This window comes from Triticum aestivum, chromosome 5D (genome assembly GCF_018294505.1).
Source record: "Triticum aestivum cultivar Chinese Spring chromosome 5D, IWGSC CS RefSeq v2.1, whole genome shotgun sequence".
In the NCBI taxonomy this organism is placed as follows: domain Eukaryota; kingdom Viridiplantae; phylum Streptophyta; class Magnoliopsida; order Poales; family Poaceae; genus Triticum; species Triticum aestivum.
Window position 1 is genome coordinate 312,393,090 of NC_057808.1, and position 10,517 is coordinate 312,403,606.

Sequence of the window (10,517 nt, forward strand, 5' to 3'; positions counted from 1 at the left end):
GTAATACGTACGTGTAACCATACCAGTTACATTCACGCGGCTTTCCCCGATGGCGACGTGAAACCCATCCACATGCATCCGTGGAGCAGATTCACCAAGACGCGAAGCGAGACCAAACGGAAAACCCCAGCCGGCGACAAGTGTCCGGGGAGCCCACGAGAGCGAGAACTTGCGCCTCACGAACCCCCCGCCCGCGACACGTCATCCCGCCGCGGTGCCCGGCGATTGGCCCACACGACGGGCGGCCCGGATCCGACTCACACGTCGTGCCGGGCGCCATCCGGGCCGTCCGTCGCCAGGCGAGCGGATTATATATGTGCCGTGGCCACACGCTCTCTCGGAGGAGTGGTGGTTGCTCCTAGTCGCAGACTTCTTTATTAATCTCAATCTGGATCCGGGCACGGGGAGCGATTGACTGATCGACGAGACTCGAGAGCCTGGAGAGCCGGGGGTTTCGCTTCTCGTTGCGTTTGGAGTCTTGCCGGGTCTCGGTTTTCGAGCAGGCAAGAATTTCCTTTTAATTTTGGGTGATCTGTTTTCGTGTGCTAAGATTTTGGATCATCGCCCCCCCCAGTGTTGTTCCTGCTGATTTACCGCCTGGATTGGATTTTTTTTGGACGGGTTACCTTTAATGGGGCTTCTCCCTTCTCGTCGTCGCGAATCAGTGGACTAGAACAAGAAACCTTCCCGATTGGAGCGGATTTTCTGTGGTCGCCGCGCTTAGTTTCGAAAGGCGGCACCTTTATTTGCTACCACGCTTTGCTGTGGCCCAAAAGTTACCCATTGTGTCTGTTTCAAGAAATAGATTGGGTTTTCTTTTCTTTTTTCTGAGGTGTTTGTTTTACTTGGCAGATCCAGGGAACACCGGTTTTCCTTTGATTTTGCCGAAATTTTTGATCTGATCGGAGCGATCCCGGAGCTTCGCAAGGAGCAAGGCATTTTTCTGGGGGCCATGGCCATGGGGCTCGGCCGATTCACACACTGGCTCTGGCCGGGTAACGCCGCGCGAGTTGGCAACCACGAGCTCCCCGGCATCGCCTTGACGGGCGCCTCCTTCCCGGAGTTCCCCTCCGGGTTCCGTGAGGCGGACGCTATCGCCTTCTCCAGTGCCGCCGCCGGCCGCCGCACGCGGCCGAGGAGGGTCAAGAACCAGCGGCGCAGTCGCGGGGAGCCCAGAATCGACAGGGAGTACGACATGGTCATCGTGCCGTCCGACGGCGGCGGGTGCCTTTCCGGGTCCGAGTCCGACGACTCCGACTGGTCCATCGGCTGGCTGGAGCCGCAGGCGCCGGAGATGCAGACGGACGGTGACCAGGAGACCTCCTTCGCCGTCCTCGTGCCCTGCTACCGCCACGGCCGCGCCGAGCAGCCCGCGATGCCCCAGGGACGCTTCCTTGGCGCTGGCCCTCTCGCCGATGGCGGCCTCTCTGGTGAGTGGTTTGCAAAAAGATCTACCAAGTTCTTGTGTTTACATTTGCGGAGAGAATTGGGAAAAAAACATGCCATGTTTGATTAGTTTATTAAAGCATCAAGTCCTGTGTGATATTAAAAAGAATCATTTGCTCTTGTTCATAATATACTACTAGCAAGAAGTTCACTTTGTGAAGTCAATTTTTGACAAGTCTGGCACCTTTTCAGTTATGAGTTATCCATTGATGGTTTGGGAATAAATTCAGCTTGTGTTAAGCTGGCAGAACTCAGCCTATAACAGGATAAGCCGATAAGATTCGTTCTTCGTGTCTCTTGCTGTTGTACTAGCATTTATGGGGCAGAACTACTACTGGCCATATGCTATTTTCATGTTTGGAGCTGTTGATTGGTGGGTTTGGTGGCTTGCTCTATAGTACTAGTACTTTGGGCTTGAAGATATTTGTTTGAGATTCCTATGCTCAACAGTAGATATGCAATACTTAATACCGTTGTTTTATCACTAAAAACTCTTTACTATTTCATCAGATAACCCTAGAGGCATGGATGTATGATAGAATCCGTTGACTAATTTTTTCTTCAAAATTTGGCAATCTATAACTTACTCTGTTAGACCTCTTCAGTTGTTAAACTTGTAGCCATACCACTTGCTTTGGTTGGCTTCTGCCACTTTGTGTGCTGTAGTTGAGGTTTGAGCTTGCTGTGTCAAAATGTGCTACTTCGACTTGTGAATTGATTCTATAACTTTTATTCTTCTTTCAGCATCACGTTTTGTATATTTATGTTAATCAAACAAGGCATCAAATACCCCCGCAAGAAAAACAAGGCATCAAACATATTACTTTATTACACCCGCATCACAGGGAGCTGATGGCTTCCTGTTATTGGTTCTCTTATATTTAGTCAATTCAACAACAGCACTGTATTTGTTACAATGATAGTATACGGTCTTTGCGGAATAATAGTACTGCAATTGCTTACCATGTTCCTGATTTACCATTTACTCCAGTCAACTCCTGCATTTTATTGGTTCTAGAGTGATTGGTGTTTGAACATGATAAAGCCACTTCATTGTCTGCTTGTGCCATTTTGATTATCAACGATTGTTTTGGATTGTGTGGAAGGTCTTTCATCGTAATTCATTTATCTTATAAGAGTTTTAGTTGCTAGCAATGTTTACTCATGTGCATAGTCTTAGTGTTACTCTATTTATTTCATCATTACAGCTTCTGATATTTTTCTGACACTCTTCTTTCCTTTTCCCGCTCGGCAGATGGAAAGAATTTTGTAGAGCAGTGGCTTTCTTCCCTCCAGAACTGATATCTGGAATCTCCGTTAGCTATGTTGTATATATTATTGCTCAGTATCATTATCGATGAAGGAAGACATCAAAACCCAAAAAAATGAGAAAATGGAAAAAGAACAAAAAGAGGAGCAGCGGAATTTTGAAGCAGCACTGAACGGGTTTGTCCTTCCGGAGGTTTCAAGGCTAATTCTACTCATTGCAAAGCAAGGCCAATGCTGAACAAGACCAGCTGCGCTGCGGGTCGTAGAAGACACATTCATTCTTATTAACCAATCTACGACAACATTTGTAGATATTATTTGGTATCACATCGTTCATTTTGTCCCACTTTGATTCTGGACCTCGACCCTGCTACTGGCATGTGTATATATGGTGTCATTTGCCGTGTATATATAAGCTGCAGATGTGCAGCTCCTCAGTGTGCGTGTGTGTTGATGTAGATCGGAACAGGATTGCTCCTTGTGAAATTCAGATGTATATAAGCTTTTTGCGTTTTTGTGGAACAAGTTCTTGGCTCAATTTTCTGACCTTTTGTTGTTGTTGAGGAAACCTGTGTGGTTATTTCTGTCGCTGCTGATCGTGTTGATTCTTACTACTAGTGAGCATACCTGCTCCCTGCACTGTCCGAGGAGAGAAGGCGATTCTGCAATGACCTTGCAAATGTACTTCCTGAAAGTCTGAGACTGGACTGGAGATTGGAAGTACGGCCTTGCAAATGTGTTTGGACCTGTTGATCACTTCTTCTCAACGAAATGGTCAACTTCATTTATTTATTTTTTGCATGAAAGAAGGCATGCATTCTTTTTAAATGCTGAGAACTTTGCGGTGGCGATTATGGAAAGAATTTGGGACTAGGGACTTCTGCGTGAGGAGACAGAAGTCGAGTTTTTCGGCGCATCACCACATTTAAAAAAAATAGAAACTGCCAATTCCTTTTTCTTTTGAGATGAACGCCGTTTCTTTCAAAGGTAGACAAAGATTTGCAGGAGCTGTAGTGAGCCACACATGGTGCCCCACCTCTAAGGACGTAGCCAATCTCGCTAAATTGCGAGCCTCCTTATTACACATTTACACCCACTCCGTTCACAGCATATATCACATGCCGAAAAAGAAGTTTTCCGTTCCTTGATATCCTTCATGATCATACAATGGACGCTGGAGTTGTTGTCGCCTGCAGAGCTCTCTGATGCCTCTCAGACAAGTGATATCTGAAGTTTCTCTAAGTGCAGATCATGGCCAAGCGCTAGTGCTTCTCTACATGCCACGCCTTCAACGTCTCTGGTTCTGTGATGCCCTCAAAAATCACCAACGAAGCGCCCTGAAAGACACCCTGATCGTCGCGACAAACAGCACTAACCGCTCCTCTACTCGATGCTTTTGCTACAGCCGCGTCAACATTTATTTTGCAGAAACCACTCGGTGGCGGGGTCCACCGACCAGCCCCCCTGAAGACTAAACCCTTAGGACAAGTCGGTGAGCGTTCGACATTGATCTCCTCCAAGTATCACATGATGAACAGGTGGGTGGAAAGGGTACTCTGGTATTCCCATTCATGTATAACAGCCGTCGCGCATACCAGATCGCCCACAAAGTGACGAGGACCTCAATGAACTACTGTTGTGTCAGGGTCTTGCAAAGAGAAAACAACCGCAACTTAGGGTCTGTTGTCTCGTCTTCGTAGAGCGGTAAGATAGCATCAGCATCTCTCAAAGACCAGACACTCTTCGCCATGTTGCACTCAAATAGGGAATGTCTCCACGAGTCAATACCTTCATTGCAGACCGAACACACGACAGAAGTCGCCATGTGCCTCATCGCTCTTTCTATCCTGGTCGGCAACGAAGCTCATGGCAGCCGCCACGCCAAAGTCCTGAGCTTGGGGGGTGCCTTTACTTGCCAAAGCTTGTTCCAACTCCACTCCTCCTCTACACATGAGTTTTCAGGTTCTCCACTGAGCCATGCCTCTCGTTGCGGTTGTGTCTCCGCAGGCAGTTTATAACACGACCGAACAGAGAACCGGTCTTATCATAGTGTCAAGCCCAGAAGTCCGGTTGAACACCATAGATGATGGGAATTTGCTTTATTATTTCAACATCGAAAGGTAGGAAGTGTTCGGTCAGCTGGTCATTCTTCCATGTGCGAACAGATTAAATCTAAAACCATCTTCGGTGTATTTGCTGACATAGGGCATCTTGGTCGTAGTTTGAAATCCCACACCTCACTCATGGGCATGGCCCATTTATGTTTTTCCTTCGTTAGTTGTACACCATAACACTAAAAAAAAGAAACACAACGCGAACCAGGTTTTCATGAGCGCGGTTGCTTTTTTATTTTATTTTTGGAAGCTCCTAGCTGCTTCCCCACCTGGTATTTTTTGTTTTGTTTGGCTCATTTATCTTTTCGTTCTTTCCGTTATTTACTTTTCTTTTTCTTATTCCTTTTTTTTCATTTCCCTTTTTGTATTCTTTTCCTTCAATCGCAAACATTTTTCAACTTCACGAACTTTTTCTAAATTCATGAACCTTTTCAAATCCATAAACCATTTTCAAATTCATGAACATTTTTTTGAAGCTGTGACCTTTTTCAAATTCGTTTTTTATTTGAGTTTGTGCACATTTCTTGAATTCATGAACTTTTGTCAAATTTGTGAACTTAGTTCATTTACTGCAAAAATATTTTTGAAGCCGTGATTTTAAAAAAAATCCCATTTTTCGAATACACGCACTTTTTTTGAGTTCATTAATATTTTTAAAATTCAGGAACTCTTTTTGAGTTCATACGTATTCTTAAAAAAATGGTGATTTTTTTGAAGCTACAAACTCTTAAAAATTTGTGCATTTTTTAAACTCACAAACATTTGTTTAGTTTTATTAAATAATTCTTGAACTTTCTCTAAAAGTAACCAGGCGAGCGAGTGATCGGTCAATTGTCAACTGGTCCAACGGTTGAACCTGGCGAGCGAGTGAGCGTTCTGGGGCGAGCGAGCGTGTGAAGGTATAGCTGGGCTGGCCAACGACGCGCCCGCATGGGCAGCAGTTGGAGTTTGCGGCGCGACAAGCGTTGTATAGAAGCACTACTAGCATCACCACCCCAGATCGTATTTGGCGCCCTTAGTGCCAGTTATTGGCATTTCTGGAAAGTGGCACACACCATCCCTCCATCTTGGGCTCGGCCCATTAGATTTCTTATTTACTTCTGGACATCGCACACATCACAACAGGCCAAGTTGCTTTTTGTTTTTTCCTTAAACATTGCCAGCCAGTTTTGTGAAGCTTCTAGAAGCTTCCAGCCAGTTTTGGTGCGATAGGATTTTTTGATTTTCCATCTGACTTTTTTTTGTTCTTTATTTCGTTTTTTTCATTTTTCATTCTCTTTGTTTCACAATTTGCCCCAATTGTGTGAACTTTTTTCAAATTCATTAAACTATTTAAAATCCATCAAAATTTTCAAATGCGCAGACCCAACGAATATTTTCTGAATGCGTGAACTTCTCCAATTTTTAAACTTTTTTCAAATCCATGAATTTTTTTCAATTCCACGAATATTTTCTAAAAGCATGATTTTTTTTACAATATGTGAAATTTATTCGAATTTATGAACATTTTTGAGTTTGAGTTTTGTTTCAAATTCTGAATTATTTCAAGTTTTTGAACTTTTTTTGAATTCCTATCTTTATTTTATTTTTGCATTTTCTCGAAAAGTCAACGGTCAACGACCAACGACCAACTGGTTCATTGCCGAATCGAGCGACCACTGAACAGGGAGAACCGACATGTCGCGAGCGAGCACTCGCCTTGTTTTTAGGCCGGCCCATAGAGTGAGGGCTCATGAGCGCTAGCTCCTCTACCTGACGCTTAAGGCGCTGCCAAGCAGGTGTCCATCCCCAGAGGAGCTATTGAATTAAAACGCCTTGGTGTGATTGTTCACGGGCCATCTTACAGAGTGTGTTCAGCCTATCGACTGAACAGGGTTTCTAGTGGGCCAAGACATCTTATAACGGCGATCCTGGTGAGGGCATTCCCTCCCAAGTACCAACTGGATGGGCGCGGCTATGTGTCGCTTAATGCCAGGCACACCACTGCCTCGCCTAAAGGGTGAGGTGGTGGGCATATCTAGTAGGATGTGGCTCGTCAGGCTGACATCATTCTGACGTCACTGAAATGTTTTTCTTCCTCTTCTATTTATATTCTAAATGCATATAGTTTAGAAAATTAAATTTGCTGAAGGAAATTTAAAACTAGAATTTGGAAAATTATTAACCTAGTATAAAAAATTGCTAGCACAATTATAAAAAATGATGATAAATTAAAAAAACATCCCCGTGGCAATATAAAAAAAGTTTCCGTGTTTCAAAAATTCATGCAAATTTCAAAAATTTGTGTATAAAATGTATTTTTGCAACATAAATGAAAGAATTTCATACCATTAAAAAATATACATGACGTTTTATTGAAAATATTCCTGTGTTTCAAAAATAAATCATGACATGTTTTTAAATACTACAATGTAAAATAATTGTTTGTTTAAGCTAAAAAAGGTAATCTAGAAATCGTCCACGGACATTTTAAAGAAGTAATCATGTATTTCCAGAAAAATTTCGTGATTTTTTTTGAAAAGGTTATACAATGCAAACAAATATTTGCGTAGTTTAGAAAATATATATTTCTAACATGCATTCGAAAAAGTGTTGAAAGCATGTATTTAAAACATGTACATCATGTATTTGAAAAATGTCCAATGGGTACCAAAAATATTTCATGTGTGCTTTTAAAAATGTACATTGTGTACTGAGAAAAAAGTAAACATGTGTTAAAAAATACAAAACGATACAGACCTACGAAGAACCAGAAAGAAAAGAAAAAAAATGAAATCGAAGAAACAAAAAAACAAATAAAAGAAAACCAAAGTGTAATAACGGAAGAAAGAAAAATAAAAAATACAAATGAGAAAACAAAAGAAATATGACGAATAAAACCAAAGAAAATAGATTAAAAAACAATTAAGACCAAAGAAAAAATAATAAAAAGAAAAAAAGACCCGTGGAAAACCAGACCCGAACGAATTACAGCACAGAGCGAACAATCTGTGTTACTGGGCTGGCCCGCTAGACCCGTATTAGGACTCGGTACATGCGACATATATATAGCCCTGGCGCAACTGGACATTGCCTGAAAAACAAAGTTCCAACTGGACAGCCCATAAGGCGGCATTTTCCCATGTCTTTTCCCGGGAGCTCCTAACGGGCGCTCTCAGCGACGGTTTTGATTACTAGCGCTCGAAGGTGGAGCTATTTGGGCTGGCCCAGCAAAACTTCGTTCTCCGGGGGATCGATCTCGCGCCACGATTATATCGAATCGTTCGAGTATTGCTAACCACCACAGCAACTAGGTACTAGTGACTAATTACTGGGCGAACAATTTAAGAGCATAGTAGCCGCGTAATTTATTGCACAGTTATACCGTCTACTGTATCGCCTTGATTCTTGAATTATTTCAAAACATTTTTGGAAAATATGTTTTTAATGTAAACAAAAAATTGAAAGTTCATAGATTTCAAAAAAGTTCGTGCATTAAAATAAAAGTCATGATTATGAAAAAGTGTCTGGATTCAAAACTTCAATAAATTCAAAACTACATGAAATTGGAAAAGGTACACTAATTTGGAAAAAGTACATGAATTTGAAAAAAATCATCGATTTTGAAAATTGTTCACAAACTTTTTTGGGAAAAAAATCTCGGTGGTTGAATTTGAGAAAAGTTCGTCAAATTTGAAAAAAGTTCATAAAAAACGAAAAAAAGTTCATCGATTTTGAAAAAAGTTCATGAATTTGAAAAAAAGTTCAATGAATTATAAAAAAGTTCACTGAGTTGAAAAGGTTAATCGAGTTTGAAATAAAGTTTATCAAATTTGAAAAAATTCATCGAGTTTGACAAAAATTCATCAAATGAGAACAAAGTTCATCAATTTTAAAAATAGTTCATGGATTTGACATAAAGTTCATCGAATTTGAAGAAAGTTCATCGAGTTTGAATAAAAGTTCATCAAATTTGAAAAATGTTCATCAAACTTGAAATAAGTTCATCGGATTAAAAAAAGTCATCGAATGTTACAAAAAAAGTTCACGCACTTTTAGAAATGAAAAAAAGGAAAAAGAAAAACCGACCAAGAAAAAAGGAAAAGAAAGAAGAAAAGAAAGAAAAGAGTGAAACGATGTTACTGAATCACAATGGGGGTGGTTGCCTAGTTGACTATTGTAGCTAGCGCACGAAGGAGGTTTGAATCATGCTCCTCGTGCTTTCCTGTTTTCCTTTTGAGAACAGAAAAACAAAGATAGGATGGGCCGGCCCAGTGCGGCAGGAGGGTGTGCGCCCGATTGCATATATACCTTAAACGAACGCTTAAGGCGCCGTTTAGGTTTTGCCTCTTTTCCCCACCTGTTTCGGAAAGGTTCTGTAACCGTCAATGGACCCTTTTTTGTGTTTCTTTTGGTTTGATTTTTTATTTTGTTTTTGTCACTTTTAAATTCACAAACATTTTAAAATTCCTTTTTTAATTCAGAACGTTATTAAAATTTAATTGTTAATTTGAGAATAATCTTTGAATTCGTGGATATTTTCAAAAATTCGAGAACATTTTTTAATTTCATGTAAACAGTTTAACTTTGTTAAAGGTTTTTAAATAGGCAAAAAATTGAAACGTGGGAACATTGAAATTCAAAACATATTTTAAAATTTGCAAAGATTTTTTTAATAATATCTGAATGTTTTAACTTCATGGTTTTTTTGGAAATTTGAAGAAAAAATCAATTCAATTTTTATAGTCCTTGAACATTTTTTAAATTTTGGGACATTTATAATAACTTAGAGCCTAAAAATTATTTTTTTTGTCAATTCTGAAACATTTTTAAATTGTTACTTTTTTTGTAATTTCGGCGGTGGCCCGTTTTGGGAAAAGAATAACCAACTTGTAAAAGTTTGTCGGCCATATTCTGAAATAGTCGAGAGTGAATAAAATGAACAAAGTGGGTCGGCCGAGTATGCGCGTGAGGATCCCGACCTGTGTGTTTGCTTGCCTTCGGACATGCTTTGCGCGGACTAGTAGCACTCAATTAGACAAGGCGGGCAAATTTTAGATGATGTGGGAGAGTCATAAAGAATCTTTCCCCATGTTGGAAAGGGTTTGGAAGGAGTAGGAACAAGTCAGCTTAGTTTCAGTGGTAAAGCGTAAGCTCGGGGGGCTGGGGTGGGGGGAGGTAGGGCACCCTACATAGCTAAAGTGTGGAGTAAAAAAAATCTTCACTTGGAGCCCACCAGATGGGACCATCATAGAAGGAAAACGTGGAAGCCAAAATAGCCGAACTAAACTATAGAGAAGAGATCGTGCAGAAGCAACTATCACAAATCAGAGTTTAGCCAAGGGAGAAGGTAAGATGTTTTTGCACCAAAAAAACCATTTAGAGACATTACAACTGTGCACTCTTCGAGCCCTCTCAGACCATCACCATTCACGGCCGTAGTTTTTTGTCGTTTCGGCCGTCCGATCAAACTCTAGCGCGGTACTTCTCGCGACTCGAGTGGGCAGGTGCTCCGGCGGCAAAATTGGGCGTGGTTAATTTGAAGGAAATATGCCCTAGAAGCAATAATAAAGTTTTTATTTATATTTCCTTATATCATGATAAATGTTTATTATTCACACTAGAATTGGATTAAACGGAAACTTAGTACATGTGTGAATACATAGACAAACAGAGTGTCCCTGGTATGCATCTACTTGACTAGCTCGT

At 41.1% G+C, this 10,517-nt stretch overlaps 1 protein-coding gene across 2 annotated transcripts; it reads left to right on the forward strand.

Annotated features, from left to right (window-relative positions):
• Positions 1-209: 209 nt before the first annotated feature.
• On the forward strand, positions 210-3,240 carry LOC123121410 (uncharacterized). 2 transcript variants are annotated; one of them, XM_044541372.1, is made up of 3 exons: positions 210-503; positions 853-1,430; positions 2,702-3,240. In XM_044541372.1, exons 2-3 carry the CDS (start codon positions 953-955, stop codon positions 2,746-2,748), a joined length of 525 nt encoding a protein of 174 aa, XP_044397307.1. In that variant the 5' UTR covers positions 210-503; positions 853-952; the 3' UTR covers positions 2,749-3,240. The 2 variants fall into 2 exon arrangements, with proteins under 2 accessions (XP_044397307.1, XP_044397306.1); XM_044541371.1 differs by having other exon boundaries at positions 329-1,430.
• Positions 3,241-10,517: the final 7,277 nt, after the last annotated feature.